Raw genomic sequence first — 18,031 nt, 5'->3', positions numbered from 1 at the left:
AATCAGTTTGAATAAGAGTAAACATTTACTCACCAAGTCAGTGTATCAGGTAAAGATCCACAGCAATGACAACAATAATATCTTGAGCTGACGCTTCTCCAGGTTTGCTCAACATATTCCATAAAAAATGCTGGCACCATGAACATGCGGACTGATCCGCGAGGGAGGAGGACGGTAGTCACGTGGCATTTTCAAAACACTTCTTTCATCCTTCCGCACTGAGAAGCAAAACTTCCAGCTTACTTAGTTTTTCTAAGTTAAGACAACTCAAATAAATTGAGTTTATCAGCAGTTTTGCATAAAAAGTACCGGAAACTTATTTAAATCGAGTTCTAATAACAAATTGATAAAAACTGTGTTCAGCCTAATTAATATTTTTAATTGAACACAATATTACATTTTACAGTGTATCTACTCATTAGTCATGCTAGGCATCCATCTGAACTCTATCAAAATAAAGGTGTATTTTAACTCATTTTAATTCTTTCTAATATCAGGGATATAGGACTATACAAAGTAACTTGTGACATCTAAAGCGACAGCACACTTAATGTGTCTTTCTTCACCTCATCACTTTTTTCTGTGTGTGTTGTTTTTCCATTGATGCCTTTCAAACGAAACTAGCCATGATATTTTCCCCCTCTGACAATTAATATCAGTTAATCCCGCCCCCTTTCAGATTTGTTCACCAAAAGAAAAGGAGAAAAAAACCCGTCATTAACACTGTACATTATTTGTCAGACCGGTTTCATTTTCATACTTTGTAAATATCTATATTGTATGGAGCTTGAAATCAAATGTAAATATGCTTACTGTATTTGTAATAATTATAATCCATTCGCTGTATAGCATAGATGTGTCATGCAGATATCCTAATTCTGTATATGGTAATCTTGCACCATTGAACTGTTAGTGAATGACACAACAATAAAAGTGCAAAACGTGCATTAGCAGTTGAAGTGCTGCCTGCTTATTTCCTGCTTTATGTGAGCTTCTGCTGTAGTTTATGTGCTTTTAGTCCCAAGAAACCACCCTTTTACTCTGGCGCACAATAAGATCTCCTGATGTTTGCTGTCAACTTCCTGTGATCTCCTGTGAACAGGTGGATTCATTCACTTCAAGTTTATGTATATAGCACCAAATCACAACAGTCGCTGAACACTGTAAAGACTCTAGAATAATTATGGAGGCACAACATTTAAAGATCCTGTCCTTCTATCCCACAGACCTAAAAGTTATTTATATGATAAATAGCCCCGTGTTTGTTTACTTGCTTTGTAAAATGCAAAGTGGTGACTTTTTCTTTTCAAGTACGTCCTCACATGGAGACATTTTTTATTATTGGCATAAAACAAGTCATAATTGTTTACAGAAATGTGTACATTTTATTGGGCAGAATGAGGTAAACAGTGAAGAAAAGTATGAGAAAACGGAGCATAGGATCTCCGGAGACTATGGCAACTAGAATTATTGTACACATGTGTATGTATTAAGGACTGACACAGACAAAGAATTAATCATACAATGAAGCAATGTCATTTTAAAATGTTTATTCATAAACAGGATAAAACCATTCAAGTATTGAGTCATGAATAAAACAGCAACCTCTCATCTGCTAATTGGGGAAACAGAGGATGTCAGTGTATTTTTCAGTGCTAGTTGTCCAAATTGAGTGAGATGACTTTACATTTGAATAGATTTGATTACAAGTTATATTTGGTTTTAATTGAGTGCAGTTCAATTTGATTTAAATCAAGCCAATTCACAACAACATTTTTCTCAATATGCTAAAATTCCCACCGAGACTAGATAAGATTATTCTAAAACTGGTAAAAAGACAATTCTCTTCATGCACAAAAATCCCACCCAGTCCCATAACCCAGGACGAATACTCCTTGTGTGTTCTTGAGCTGGACAGAAATTCCTCTTGCTAAGCGAGGTCCACGCCAGCATCGTGCCAGGCAGACTAGGAGCCTCCTGTCCCAGTCTCGTCCGTCCACTGGGCCCCATCACATCCCAGCCCAGTTCGCATTCTCCATTGGAGTCCGTCGCTCGATACCACAGCGGCTCCCCTCACGTCATCACCTGTACGTAAAAACAAATAGGAGCCAGAACCATCATCCCGGAAGCTGCCCTGGCTTATAGCCATGGCGACACTCTCCCAACACGGCTGCACCCAGTGAACAACAGTCAGCCACTACTCACAAATGCAGGCAGTGGTATACATCTGCACTGATGTCAATCACACGCGTTGTCTCCTACTGTCGCCGTTCCTGCTGTCGGGACTGGGTCACCACATCACGCTGACCGGTCTCCAGACGGGCTTCATGCGTTCCTGTTCCAATCTAGGGCCTCTCTCCTTCCAGTACTCAGCTTGCTTCCTTTTAATAAGTCCTTTAAACAGCTGAAAGGACACCACTGGACAGACACATGCCTCAGCAGGTGATGACCATCAGCTAATTTGTCCCATGCCCAGCCAATCCACAGTGGATTAAAACAATGTAAAAACATGTGATACAAACAGAGTAAAATCATGGAGATAAAAACAATGCTCACAAATAAACACTAAACTCAGAATAAAACCAATATAAATGATAAACACAAATTTCTACTATGTGAAACTTACATTCATCACCACCTGAAACTTTTATATTAAAATTTCAAGTTCGAACCTAACCTCATTTAATTTCTCTAAAAATGGGCTCCTGCACGCTTGCAGACATTTTTCCATCACAACTTATGGATGATGAATGATTTGATTAAAGCTGTGAAAACATTACTGATAAACTTCATGTGATTTAAAACCAGGGACTTTTGAGCAGTAGTGTGTACTGTATGTTTGTATGTAACTGTGTCTGACCTGGATTTTATCACCAGTTTCAAATAAGAATTTTCTTTAAAGTCTGTCTTTAAATACAAATGAAGTTCAACTTTAGCAAGGCTGATGGTAAACTGGCAATAACAAGTCCACTTTATTGCGTGCTCATTGACTTTCTCCTATCAGAGCTGTTTAACAAGTCCACTTTATACATGCTTATTAATCTATCACGCTTATCAGTGGCTCATGGTTGCTTAAAGCCTATGTCTGAACTTGACCACAGAGCCAGAGCATCATTCAATCCTACCTGCTGCCTATCTTGGCAGCAGCTCAAGGATGACAAACTCCACTTTCTCTGCATCAAGACAGCTCATAACTTTTTAACAGTCTCTCCTGATAGTCTCATATCATCTGCTCTAATCAATAACCGTACACTATAATTACAATGTAGACTACAGCTCAAAAGTCTGAGGTGAATTAGAAATGTCTTGTTTTCTGAATAGACTCAAATTTGGTCTCATATTGAATCACAGCAATTAATCAAAAGAGTAAATAATCATATAAATGCTTAATATTGACACTGATCACAAATCATGAATGATTTTGAATAGAATATCTACAGAGGTGTTCAGAGACCCATTTTTAGCAATAATCCCTCCTGTGTTCAGTGGTACATTGTCTTATCTAATGCAAGTTTAACACATTAAAGCCAAACTTATCATTCAAAACAGCTTTTTAAGAGATTTTAGCACAAACTCAAACTATTGTGGTGATTAAAGAAACAATAAATGTGTCTGGATCATCCCAGGTTTTTTTTTTAACCTCATTAAACCAAGTTTACATTTTCCTCTAAAGGGGCTGCAACACCCAGCTGCACAAAACCTTCACTTTTTTAACAGTTTCACTCTTTGAATATTTTTCATTTCTTACCATCAGAATTCTCCAAAAGATTTTTAGAAGAAATTATTTTCTTTCATGCATCACGAACTGAACCTTTTATGTAAACGTCTCAAGTTCCAACCAAACCTCATTTAATTTTGCTTAGCAAAGTACTTGTAACTCTAATAATTAGTAAGAGTATATTTCTTATTTTCCATTGGTCATCTGACCTGATAAACTTCAATTAACATTATAACACAGGACTGATTGTCTCTAAAAATGGGCTCCTGCACACTTGCAGACATTTTTCCATCACAACTTATGGATGAATGATTTGATTAAAGCTGTGAAAACATTACTGATAAACTTCATGTGATATTACATTAAAGAATGTCTCTCTGTCCTCATACTTCTATACATTCTTCTGTAATAGATAACTATACGCTATCATTGTAATCAATCGACACTACAGCTCAAAAGTTTGAAGTCAATTTTCATCTGGTTTATAATCATGTGATCGTTCCACACATCAGTGTCTAAGAAACGCTCATTTTTTTAGGTTGTCTATCATCAAAAATTGAGTTGATGGCAAACTCTCCCTAAAAAGTTCACTTTATTGCGTGCTCATCAATCTCCTCTACAGCTCAAAAGTTTGAAGTCAGTAAGAAACGTCTTTTTTTCTTAAAAAAACAAGATTCTTTTTTATATTTTGTAAATTAGTTGTGAATGCAAATAAATATTATTGCTTAAAACTTGCATTGATCACCAATTATGATTGATGTTTTATAAAATATTAACTTTGTGTATGGATTACAACAATAATAGCGAGTGTGTAGATTATATTACCTATCCTCAGTTCATCACATTAAATCTCAGCTTACTAGTGACCCAGCAGTTTTTCCAAATACAGCCGCACTAACCAACATCATTTTTTTCAAGTAATATAAAAATCATTTTTACATATTACCTTTTTAAACATCTGATTTTTCTTTCTAATGTCATTAAAACAAGTTTGCACATTTGTATAACAACAGTTGGACGTCCAGGTCTTTTAAGCTTTCAGTTTTTTTCTCAGTGTCACACATAGATTAGTTTTCGTCTCTTTCAATAAGAAGGTCGAATCTTCAAACCCTAAAGCAATCTTTGTTTCTTTCAATCATTCCAATATTTTTCATCTCCTGTAATATAATTGCAGTTAACCAGGGCTTAGCTACTCTGATCTACAGTGATTTTGGGGGTGTGGATACCTATTTTTTTCACAGGTGCAGAGCCTTTTTCTACAAAATTACGAATAAACTGCATTTTTTTAAAAGTACCATTAACATTAATGTAGACTGACAAGTAACTCAACATGTAACACAGTGATCAGTAGAGAAGAAAGAAAATAACCCATTTCAACATTTCTAGTTCAGATCAAAATTATTGTTCTGATTAAGGAAACAGTAAATTTGGCCACATTATTGTCCTGATCCTCCAATTTTCCCTTTCCAATGTGACTGAATAAAATTCAACTTTTTTTTTTTTAAATAAAAGCAGATGCAGACCCAGATATTTCTGGCAGTAAGAATCCTCCAACAACCTTTCAAAAGAAACATTTTTTGTCTTTCCTCAATTTTGAGACCAACTGAACCCACAAACCTTAAGCTCCAGACCCCAAACTAACCCAATTTAATGTTTCCTTAATCAGCACAGTAATTTGTAACTCTTTGTGTGTTATGTTTACTCACAGTTTTGATGCTTGCTTCTTTGACTTGATCCACGATTAGCTCTGCACCATCGCTCTGCTGTTTTCTCCTCATGCTTCTCCTTCATGCGTCCTGTCCTCAGATATAATCCAATCTGCCTCCTTGTTTCCTCCTTGACTTGTAATACAAAATTTCCAGTTAAATTAAGAGAAGTCCAGAAAAGTTTTCCTGCTTCAAAAGCTCTTCCAGTTGGCTGTCTTCTTGTCCTCCTTCAAATGTGCATTTTTCTACATTTGTATTTATTTGACTTCATATTGCCATGACAACACAACACAGAGCATCATGGTAGATTAAGGCAGGTGGTTCTCTCCTGTGCAGAAATGCTGGTGTTCCATAGTGATGTGAAAGTATGTTAATAATCTTTAAACAGACACTCACTGATCCTGTAAGAGCAGGAATTTAACTACAAACCCTCACAGTCCCCATCAGTATCATTCATTCTGCTCTGCCGCAATGGTCACAGTGGCTGGTTTAAGTACGTTTGCCCCATAGAAATCCACTGATGTCCCTTTGATACATATTTAGACCTTTTTCAGGGTGCATGAGTGTTATATCTCCATGTCATCCTAAACATTTTATCAACATGTAAAAGGGATACGTCCATAAGATTTTGATTTGTTTAATTTTAATTTAAACTTGTTTTATTCTGAATAAATGTGTGAGATGGCCCTCAGACCTCTAAATCCACGTCCAGGTTTGGGTGACTACTTGGATTAGGGGAGTATTATTTAGAGCAATGTTTGTCAATTTGGTTAATTGCTCAACTCAGGCCGTTGTTGTTCAGTCTTTTTCTAACTGAACTTTCACATTTAACATGCTAACTGAAGCCTGTAGAGTCTGAGATGTAGCTCTTTTATTTTCTGTATTGTACAGTCGGACTTAGGGGTGAATTTGCTGGGATTGGTGACTGTGTTGCATGTTTTGAATAATCTTCTTCAGAGTAGACTTTACGTGTAAGCTGATAGTGAATGAAAAAAAGTATAAAAAGCTGCTGTGGTTTTAACGTTCCAAGAGAGGTAATGCACATAATGCAGAGACGAGCGCACGGAGGATATCCAAATCCTAGGAAGGCAGCCTGCTGCTGTACACAGGCGGATTCTTCTCAGTCATAGTTCTTAACAACTTGACTGTTTTCTCAAACCACACAAAGAGTGCTGTTTCCATTCTGGGAAGTCTACTCATTGGTCTTCAAATTATAAGTAGCTATATATGAGCAGCTATATTAGCTTTGACTTAACATATGTTAAATAGTAAACTTTCCTGTTTTAAAATTTATGATGGCTCAAAATTCAAACCTTACAAATTAAAACCCTGAGTCATCACCACTTGTGTGAACTACAAGGGTGCCATCATTTTTCTTTTCAATCTGTTAAGTACCACATTTTACACACTGACTAAGAAAGGAAGTAAGCTCTTCATGGTGACCCCAGAAATTTTAATGTATCACTTTCTAGCATACGGCTGACACTGCTCGACATCTTACAGTGCAGTATAAGAGTCCCACCACAAGGAGACACTAAAGGCTTTCAAACCAACAGTTTCTGCTTCCAAAGCAGCGCCAACAATCACCACCGATCATCGTACTTATGTGACATAGACGATGGATGCATGTTTGAGTTGATACATCACTTAAAGCCACCACTGTTCAGGCATCACATCTGTCCATTAGGTTTCCCTTTCATATACAACATTTTTATCCCTGGGTACTAACTTTTTTGTTTTTGTTTGTTTGTTTGTTTGTCTAATGCTCTTGTTGCACTGCTAAATAGGCTGTAGCCAACATGATTTATAAAGGGATTATAAAATCTAAGAAATTACTGCATTATTTTACCTACTCTTATTAAACTCACTTTCCTAAAAACTGATTGCAGCTTCTACTTTGTGATGTCAATGTTATGTCTCTAAATGATTTCATATCATTCATGGGAGATATGCATGACAAATGATAAGTTAACAAGTCACTGCTACCAGCTTAATCAATTCATTGGGGCGACCTGCGTGTTGTGTTGCATTGTCTGATTTGGTCATAGTGTGTAAACACCTCTAGAGGCCACTGTTGTATAGCTGCTGCAAACTGAATGTACCCGTACCAGAGGTTATACTTAAAATGGCAGCTGCCAGGAAGTCTCTTTGGAAATTTGTGTTCGCCCTTTATGAAATAGATATGTTGTATTACAAGGTACTAATGCACCCTTGCATTGGTAAAATAAATTCTACTAGAATAGCTGATACTCCCTTACAGAAGATTTATTTTGACCTTTCTAAAGCCTTCTTTAAATTTAGAAAATAAAATGAAAACAGGCATATCAAAACAAGCCTACTAGAAATACTACTCTGCATTACATCCTAACACTTGGCTAAATCCTAATATGTAATTCTGCTTTAATAGTTTATTACACTAAATGTGATTATGCACTGAAAAAAAACATGCTGAGTTTACTTAGTTCAATAGTGGACATTGGTTGCACACAGATGTTTTGCTTTGGCACGAGCTTAAACAATTGAGTTGAATTAACACAAGTTATTCATATTCAATAAACCTGTGCAATTTGTGTTGATAAAATATGAATGAAACATGTTTTGGTGAAGTAATTTGAGCTCTTGGAATATTTTAATCCTTCACAATTTTCACACTTTATTCCAACACTATTCAGTGACAAAAAAACAAAACACTACATTTTTTGAAATATTTGTGGGTTTTTTCTTGTTTGTTTTTATACTACTTGAACACTAAAGTGACCCTCCAATGTGATGACAGTGCCAGCAGTGGCTCACAGCTCATTTAACGCTTTCTCCCAATTTGCTCATAACAGTCTCTCATATGTATGAACTATATAGGCTATCTCTATTTTAAAATAATGAGTGGGCAATGAGAGCATCTCCTCACTGTGTACTTTACTGACAACAGGACAACAGGGAATACAGAGAACTGACTGAGGACTTTTTCCAACTGGTGCCAGCAGAACCACTTCCAGATCAACACTCGGAAAAACAAGGAGCAGGTAGTGGACTCCACCTACACCAGTGAACATCCAGAGAATGGGCATTAAGATAGCTGACTCATATAAGTGATCTGACCAATAAACTGGTCTGGAGTAACAACAGAGAGTCCATCTACACAAAAGGATAGAGATGGTTGTATTTGCAACAGAGAAGTCTTTTGGAAGGGATTTGGAAGGGAGCAGGGAGCGCTCCTGAAGACCTTCTAGGACTCTTTGGTGGTATTGTCCATGTTTTATGGTGTGGTCTGCTGGGGATAGGAAGAAACTGAACAGGTTGATCAAGAAAACTAGCTCTGTTCTGGGATGCCCTCTTGACCCAGTGGAGGTAGTTTTCTCTGTCAGATAACAGCTCCCACCCCATACAGGTCACTCTGACAACACTAAGCAGTCCCTTCAGTGACAGGCTGCTGCACCCACAGTGTGCAAAGGGGACATTTTGGAGGCCTTTCCCTCCAGCTGCTGTCAGACTGTACACTGCACAACAGCAGTGAATGTACACCACATATGCACACACTGGAGTCTTTACATATATCAGTGTGCAATACTAAATACCTGCTACCATTAACACCCAAACACAGGTTCCACTGAATGGGGAGTTGGTGGGTTCGATTGTGATGATGGACCAGTAGAGTTTTCCTGGCTGTCCACAAGGGAGACTGATTTTAGCTGAGGGGGGGATTCGGGTTTAGCAGGGTTCGCCTCTGCTTAGGTCAGTACCTGTGAAGTTGGTTGGTGAAAGGTGGAGACAGAATGGCAGAGAGATGCAGGAGCGTCGGGTGTGTCTGATGTGTAAGAGGTAGAGAAAGAAGATGCAGAAGGGTGATCTGCAGGGGACTGGTGCAGCACAGAATCAGTTGCAAGAGGAGAAGAAGAACAAGAGGAAGATGATAATGGAGGTTTGACGATGTGATTGGCTGCAGGTGTATCTTGGGTAGCTCCACCGTTAGTTGGTGATTGGCTCTTGAGTTGTGAATGACAGAGAGGGCATCAGACAGCCAGCGTGGAAGAAATGACTGCACGGAGTGATCACAGCACTGGTCATGTCCTGGAACAAATCAAATTTCACATTAGCCTAGCTTTTAAAGCCCCAGATTAAGGTCATGCATCCTCTTTAGATAAAGATAAAAACAGTTCATACCTGGAAGCAGATAGCACAGATGTCATTATACTGCTCCAGCTGTGTATTGCTAGCTGTGGGGAGGCTTTTTGTCTTGTTTACAGCATCTCTCCTGAGCAGGAAGCTCTGCCAGCCCAGCTGGGCTCTGAGCCAGACGTTATAGTACGAGTGGACCAAGATGATGGTGCTTCCCATCACACTCCACTCGCCAAATACAGTCTCTGATACACCATAGCACACCACGCACACCGCAACCTGGTGAGGTAACAAATCACTGACAGTGAGGCAGAGACAGTGCTGATGCATTACATGACAGTGTCTGTTTACAGTCAGAACTTAGCAAAGAGTTGCTGTACGTGTGTGTGACACATACCAGAAACTCCAGCATCTGTAGGTCCCATTTACACAATATATGACTTCATCCACGTTCTCCACTGGAGCTTTACGAAACTCCTCCACCATGAAGAGAACAACAGATCAACAGAGTGCCAAGCACCTGGCGGTAGAGTGTTTCAGAGTTATTATGGAATTAAAAAACAAGCAAATATACATGTTTAATTATTATTGGGCTGAACTGTTTGGGTAGAGCAAGTTTAAACTATTCAATTGAATGTTTTTGCGATGTCACTGCGATGCGGTTGTGTGTTACCTGGAGAGAGGTGAGGATTGAGGAGGAGATGATGATGAGAAGCCAGAAGTCCATGTGGAAGAACTGGCAGATCATATAAGCCATGTACGCTGGAAAGGTCAGCAGGAAGGGACAGAGAGAAACTGCACGGAAGTGCTTCCACAAACTCCTACGGGACGGGCAGCAAAACCAGCATATGAGAAAGCAGTCAGGTTGATAGCAGGCTTTGCAAACACACTTTCAGTCAGATTACATTTATTGATGTCAAAAAGACTAACTGCCTGTTTAGGAATGAAGAAAGAAGGACAGTACACCCTAGTATTACTTAATTTATGATGTTAGCATGAGTTGTACTGATGACCATAGATAATGAATTCTGTGATAATTAACTAACTGCCCATAGTTATTAATAGTTGTTTATGATCAGTAAAAAATAAAACAAACAGCGGGACACAGAGTTTTCTTAAAAATAAACACATAAAAAAGTCTTTGGTATATTATCTTAATTGTCTCTAGATGCTCCCAGGGCTAGGACTATAGGATCAGCTATCTCCAGCATGGACTGCAGGATGGAAGCAACAACAATAAAGAAGATGATAGAGAGGAGGAAGGCTCTGTGGATGACCTGCAGCTCAATGAGGCCAGTTGGGACAGCAAGGATTAGCAAGGTGATAGCTTCAGTCATCCCCCTGCACAGAGAGGAAACAAATTAGAGTTGACACACCACACAATTATATGCCTTGGCTTTGCATTCAAGTTGGAGATCATATACACGTTTATCCAGACTTGACCTTTGGGTATACAATGTCAATTATTTTATCCTATTAGACAGTTGTGTGAAATGCAGACATCCTTAAAGAATAGTTCTAGATATGTGTGTTTCCACACGAAGAGAGGTTGAAACAGACTAAACTAACACACACACGTGTGTGTGTGTGTGTGTGTGTGTGTGTGTGTGTGTGTGTGTGTGTGTGTGTGTGTGTGTGAGTACAAAGCTAAAGCAGGAAAATGAGTGCAACTTTTTGCAGATGACACGTTATCTAAACACGGTGAAACAGCAAAGTCAGAGAAAACAAGCACCACAGCTAGCTCCGCCAGCCTGCTGCCAGTGTGAAATGACACATTTGTGGGCGCTTCCCATGGTGGCGGCATGAAAAGAAGAAAAGGAGAAAGGATGGATGACTTGGTGCTTAGCGGTGTTGTGCTAAAAAATGATCGTCTGCCAAAAACCGATCGCTCGTATTTAAACTGCTATAATAACTTGTTGGTCTATAATATGTGAAAACATATATCAAATGTATCCTTCATGGATGAATTCAAGTAATCTTGAGCCACAAACAACATTCCTATAACAACGTACAAGCTGCAATGAGTTTTTGGTAGTGACTTTTATATATGCTTTATTTATCTAGTTCCAAAAATGTGGTTGACGTTAAAAAAGTGTTTTTTAAGAGTAATGTGGGCAAGAGGACAGCAGATGTTGCAAGAAATATAAGAATAGTTGTGTAAAGATATTTTAAGTGGACAAAGAGGATAAGGCGTTTGTAAACCCTGTTCAAGGAAGTCTATCTAGCAAGATATGTAAAGATATTGGAGATAAAAAAAAAAAACACACACACACAGAGAAACATAGGAAATAATGTTTTGTCAGGCAATGACTTGTTGGCACAAGAAGAGTGGTCCTTGGTAGCCATGACAACAAGGAGGTCCCATAAAAGGGGCTGGGCTGTTTGTTGCTGGCAGGTAAAAGAAAAAAAACAAACCACACACACAAAAAAAATAAGTCAGGGGAGGCCCAGGCTGAACAAGGTTCATCCCTTGGAATTTTCACTCCAAGATCACCTGCCTGGACCTCCCCCTAGCAGATGAACATAGAGAGCCAGGTGAGCCGAGGGCTCGAACCCGGACGTTACTAACCTGCTAGTCCGCCACATGTGGCCACATGACGGGCGAACAGAATGGGGAAAATTCTTATATTAAAAGAGCTCAACGTGCTCATCGCGCAACCAGCCTTTCGAAATTAGCTGGAGACCACTCATTTTTGCACTCAAATACTCACAAGACTACAGCGGTCCTTAATAAAGACTTACCTTAAACAGGCTTCTTGCAGTCTGATGGGTTGTCTGGAGCTCAGGTAGACAGGCTTCACAAACCACATCTAGGTCTGCTTCAGCTGAGCAAACCATACACAGGACATTTTAACTATATTTTATTCATATAACAATTGTAATACTTTTACCTTTTATCCAGAAATTACAACAGAAATCAACTTGTAAAAGAAAATAAAAAAGAATAAAATGCAACAAAGCCAAGTTAATTTCACTGATTAAACACAGCAGCAGAATACAGTTTGAGCTCGGTGCCGAGTCTTCGGGTGGATCACTCCCTGCAAATATGTTAGTCATAGAACTCCAGGAGCATACAGGTGGATGCTGGGGTGGTGGATGGGCTTAAAAGAAAGTGGGGCACGTTACATGTCCAGCTCCAGGTTTCACTCCATACACGGTTACTGTTGTGAGTGCTTCTTTTCTGATTATGTCCAGTGCATGCACATAATGACACTTTTATATCCAAAAGAAGAAACCCTTTAAAAATATGATCCTGGTTCCCTGGGGTGGAGAAAAGCAAACTGCCCCGACTCGGCAGCAGCAGGGAGGCCCCACATTCCTTTATACTCCTTTTCGACTATGTAAACTGCATAATATACAAAAATATTTGTGGCAACTCGATGTGCTTTGTCCACTTTTATTATCGCATTGCTCTGTTAACCAACAAGAATACCTTAGTTCACTGTATGTTTGACTATAATTTACAAAAAACTAAAACATGATTTCTCATCGTTTCTACAATAAGTGTCATCTGAGCCCACAAACTCAACAGGACAGTGCTTACTCAAGTCATGGCTCAAGTGACTTAAAGGGCCGTTTTCAAAGAAAACTAAAAGTGTATGAGCAACCAAGGAAGTCCTACCTGGCCACTGGACAACATTCAGTGACAGTGCACTTGCTGGCATCTCCGGTGGGCAGGGCCCTGATTCAGTAGGGTCAATAAGGGATCTCGTCTCCTCCGTACTTAATGAGTGTGGTGTATCTGTCAGTCATGGCTGGCACATAAGACACCAGGTAGGTCCCATCATGGCTGTCACAGATATTTGCTTCTTGGGCTTCCCCTCTGGGTCCTTCAGGAGAAAACAAAAACTGTTACCTAAATATCAATGCTTTGAATACATTATTGTGTGGTCCACGTTCATGCACTCACAGTGATCTGCACTGCCAGCAGTCCCTCACCTGCATCTTTGGCATCAATGGTGACCTTCACTGGCAGAGAGGTGGGCACTCCAGTGGTGTTAAGGCTGGATCCACTTGCACGCACCTTGCTGGTATCATGGGTGGGCAGCACCTTCACCTTGTAAGGGCGGACAAAAGAGGAGAGAAGAACAACAGTCTCACAAATGAAAGGAGCCTCATTTACAGAACTGAGTCAACCAAACAAAGAGTTTTCCATTTTTAAAGCTGGCCAGAGTGGAACACTGTAACATGTAACACCTAGAAGGTTCAGATGGCTGCAGTACTTTGCTAATTTGGATCAAAGGTTTGGGGGGAAAAATGTAATTAAATCAAGTGATTGTAATGCTGTTACTTCCGTTGTGTAGTTAACCATCTATCATTTTAGATGTTTCATTAGCAGCCTGATGAAATTAGCTGAGTCGTTAGCCGACTTCAGCCATCCAAACAAATGACCATCTAAAGTGAATTATGCAGATCACTAGCACAGTACACAGATTACCACTTCTTATTCCACTTCTTATTCTTATTCCAGCCTCACGGTTTCTGATGAGACTGCCGTCAGCATGGTGTTCAGCTGGGTATCTCCCGATGCTCATGTCCTCCAGTATCGTGTGTCCTACACAGCACTGACTGGAGCTGATAGCCAGGGTCACACTGTGAGTGGGTTCTAGTCTTTACATCTTCAACTATTCTGGCCTTCAGCCGGCTGTCATGTGTGAGAATTCCAGAAATCCCATAAGTCCCAAAACTTTAAATGAGTTCTGACTGTGTTGGGATGATAGTGTGGTTTGTTGTCTGCAGGTGCTGGTCCCTGGTGGAGAGAAGCAGGTGATGCTGGAGTCATTGCAGCCAGATACACGTTACAGCATGTTGGTCACCGCTGAGTACCACAACAGAGAAGGAGGCAGCAGTTCAGCTCAGGGCAAAACTGGTGAGTCAAACAAGGGAAAGATGCCAAGACAGCTCAAGTGCAACTTCCAGTTAAGACCGACCGGCTTACATGCAAAAAGTGCAAACGTCCCTTAACTTTACCCTTACAGGAGGATATGCATACTTGAAGGTCTCCTCATATAGAAACATCAAGGTTTGTGGGCAGTCTTGTTTCTACAGCACTACACGTACAGTCATTTTGGTCCAGAGACACAGATTCCTTTCTCTGCATAATGATGGGCTCTCTGAACAATGAGACAGCAGCTAGTACCGGTACAATGACAGTACTGCTCTTGATACTTGGTTGGAAGTTCAAAAATTACTGGGTGCACTGTGTCTACGGTTATTGTCCATGCTAGTGTGCAAATGACATTCTTTGGCTTTGTGTTTTTTGTTTGTTTTCTGGCTTTTTTCCGTGTCTCTAGACACTTTGCAGGTAAGCAGTGCGAGTGTGGTCAGGTCAGACCACTCCAGTATCTGTGTGTCATGGAAACCAGTATCTGCCGTTGATGGATATGGTATTGTAATCCAGGATGTAAAAGGTATTCTGTAATCACGTCTACAGTGATGTGAAAAGGTCTTTGCCCCCTTCCTGATTTCCTAGTGTTTTGCATATTTATCACACTTATATGTTTCAGATCATCAAACTAATTTTAATATTAGACACAGATAACACAAGTTAATACAAAATGCAGTTTTGAAATGATGATTTCATAGATTAGGGAGAAAGATTATCCAAACCTCCCTGGTCCTGTGTAAAAACAAATTGCCCCTCTTGTTAAATCACAAGTTAACTGTGATTAACCAATGTTGGAAACTTCAGTTCAGTGTTACTAAACACACTCAGGCCTGATTAATTGCAGACTTGTGAATCAGGAAATCAGTTAAATAGAACCTGTCTGACAAAGTGAAACAGGCTAAAAGGCCTCAAAAAGCAACACATCGTGTCACCAGCCATCCTCCTGGTCCTCAGTGTTAATGCCCACTTAACTGGGTCCTTCAATGGAATGGCTCAAGCAGATGAAGCCTAATATAACAAGATGAGACTGAAAAATATTCTATTTTTATGTTTAAAAAGAAAAATATCACACTATCTATGCTTTCACTGAGCATATACCTGCATCACGAGTGTGAATGATGAACTCTGCAGGCTGAAAAGTCCTGGCCTCGCTCAGCCCCGGTCCACTCACACGCACACGGTTCACATCACCAATCCCTGACTGCTTGATCACAACAGCAATTGGGCTGCTGGGAACATGATGACCGTTCTTCTTGATGTTAACAAGGTGCTCACCAATCTCCTTGGGAACAAACGAGATTCCTAAGACAGACAAACAAAACAGATGTTAACCAAGGCTTATTCTTGTGTGTGCATGCAGCCCGTTTCAGCTGCTCCTGCTTCTTTCTCCATGCTTTAACTTTGATTATTTTCTCCTCTCTGTCTTTTACTCAGGGGTTAATAAAGCATTTGGATTCTGATGAGTCTCATTGTTTAGCAAACTTCTCACTTATCAGACGGACACTCACCAATGTGAGCGTTACGCAGCATCTTCAGCAGGCAGGGCTCCTCTGGGCCTGAGGGTGTTGTAAGAGAGACTGTCAGCTGGCTGAGGTCAAGCTCTCCTATGTCCAGTGGAACCATCACAGTGTGCTTCACAGGCTTACGTGGGGTGTAGGTGCCGGTGTATGTGCTGTTGCTATTATCCTTAAACTGGACATCCACAGAATTGCCTTCACCATCCTGTGCAGAAGACAAGGGATTAGTTCTATCAGATTTAACACACCGTATTTTTCGGACCATAAGGCGCACCAGTTTATAAGGCGCACTGTCGATGAACAGGTCTGGTTTCATACATGAGGCGCACTGGATTATAAAACGCAACAGTCAGATAAGTCAAACTTTACTCAACTCTTTCTTCTTGCTTCCTCCACTTCTGTACCATTGATTCATTAATGTTGAAATCTCTCGCAGCTGCTCTATTCTCACGTTCTACTGCGTGACTGACAGCCTTCAGTTTGAAATCCGCTTCATAAGCATGTCTCTTAACAGGTGCCATTTTGGGGTCCTTATCCACACACAATACAGTAATATTATGTTGAAGCACAGTACGTGTTACTCTGCGAGGCTCCTGACTACGTAGCCGTAATGCTCCTACAATCCATCAAGCGGTGCGACTTCGTAGCTTACCAAATTCATACTAAAACATTTTTTGACAGATTTTTGAGCGCTGTGTAGCACATAAAATCGGTTCAAGGTCAGTAAGCACAACCAGAATTCATACATAAGGCGCACTGTCGATTTTTGAGAAAATTAACGGATTTTAAGTGCGACTCATAGTCCGAAAAATACGGTACATGCAATATATTTAACATATTTGTGGTCATATACAAAGCCAGATATACCTGGGCTATAATTTTCAGAGGAGCTTTTCCTCCTTGCTTGGCATCAACTGTGAATTCAGTGGGTTTTCCAACAGCCAGAACACTGCTCTGAAGGCCTGGACCGTACGCCTTAAACTAGAGAAAACAATTTTAAACAAACAATTAAAAAAGGAACAATTTAAAGATCTACTATAGCCAAAAGAAGACCATTTACAGACTATAGCACTGTGAAATTTTTTTTGCCTCTTTTCTGATTTCGTATCTTATTCCATATTTGTCACACTTACACGTTTCAGATCAATCCATTTATAATATTAGACAAGAATGTCGGGAGGAAGCAAACAGTTTGTGACCGCTGCGCTGCTATGTTAAATCCTGGAAATAAAGAATCTGAAGGACAAGATGAGTAAGGCTGGAGTTATTGGACTGTATCAAGTTTAATAAGTTCATGCATACCAGTGACATCACGTCATCTCCGCCAACGAACACCCCAGTGGCTTCAAGCCTAGGCTTAGCCTCTACAGGAGAGCTTTCAGCCATGAAAAGTGTGTCCATCACAAGCCCACCACCATGATCTCAGGTCTTGAGGCAACAATCATGAAAACTAATCATTCATTGCAGTCTCACCTGGAGCTCGCGCTTCTAGTTCATGCCATCATGACCAAAGATTCTTCAATTAATAGTTTAAAGATGTCCATGAATGCACTGCTAACTGCTCTTCAACCTTATAAAAATCAACATGCATTTTGAATAAGAAACCAAAGGCCTCACTGTGCTTAGTGATTTATATGTCTAAAAAACAGGTTCAGTTTGTAACTGAGAGAGCGGCTCGGTGGCGCTGAATTATATTTCCAATAGAAACACAATTTCATATGTTGTAGTAACAACACACTGCCACAAGATGGCACCCTAGGCCTACTTTACCATGCTGTTCCAGTAAAAAAGAAAAAGTGACAGAGCCTTGAAAGAGTGACAGAGACACTTTTTATGAACTCATCTGTAATGTGTCACCTTTTCTGTAGAATGAAGTGCTTCCCTTCTTTTAAAGTAAATACAGGCTTACAAAGATCCTCTAAACATGTTTCTGAAATAATCCTAAACACAATCATTAAATCAAAACTGCAAGAAACAATTTAATTAATCACTGTTCTTAACTTAATTCCTTAACTTATTACAGAAATAAACAAAAACTCTTCTGCTGTCTCACCTCTGTCAGTTTTCATGCTGTTGCAAGAACAGGTGG

General features: G+C 39.8%; 1 protein-coding gene across 2 annotated transcripts; it reads right to left on the bottom strand.

Annotated features, from left to right (window-relative positions):
- Window positions 1-8,063: 8,063 nt before the first annotated feature.
- Window positions 8,064-13,249, bottom strand: LOC134637806 (RING finger protein 145-like). Of its 2 annotated transcripts, XM_065471792.1 has the most exons (7): window positions 13,160-13,249; window positions 12,280-12,362; window positions 10,815-10,878; window positions 10,211-10,358; window positions 9,935-10,057; window positions 9,583-9,816; window positions 8,064-9,489 (listed from the first exon to the last, which is right to left on the bottom strand). In XM_065471792.1, exons 5-7 carry the CDS (start codon window positions 9,947-9,949, stop codon window positions 9,388-9,390), a joined length of 351 nt encoding a protein of 116 aa, XP_065327864.1. In that variant the 5' UTR covers window positions 9,950-10,057; window positions 10,211-10,358; window positions 10,815-10,878; window positions 12,280-12,362; window positions 13,160-13,249; the 3' UTR covers window positions 8,064-9,387. The 2 variants fall into 2 exon arrangements, with proteins under 2 accessions (XP_065327864.1, XP_065327865.1); XM_065471793.1 differs by lacking the exons at window positions 12,280-12,362; window positions 13,160-13,249 and having other exon boundaries at window positions 10,815-11,067.
- Between the last annotated feature and the right edge of the window lie 4,782 nt (window positions 13,250-18,031).

This window comes from Pelmatolapia mariae, linkage group LG10_11, assembly GCF_036321145.2.
Source record: "Pelmatolapia mariae isolate MD_Pm_ZW linkage group LG10_11, Pm_UMD_F_2, whole genome shotgun sequence".
NCBI lineage: Eukaryota > Metazoa > Chordata > Actinopteri > Cichliformes > Cichlidae > Pelmatolapia > Pelmatolapia mariae.
The sequence above is the reverse complement of the archived record's forward strand: the minus strand, read 5'-3'. Positions and strand labels throughout refer to the sequence as shown.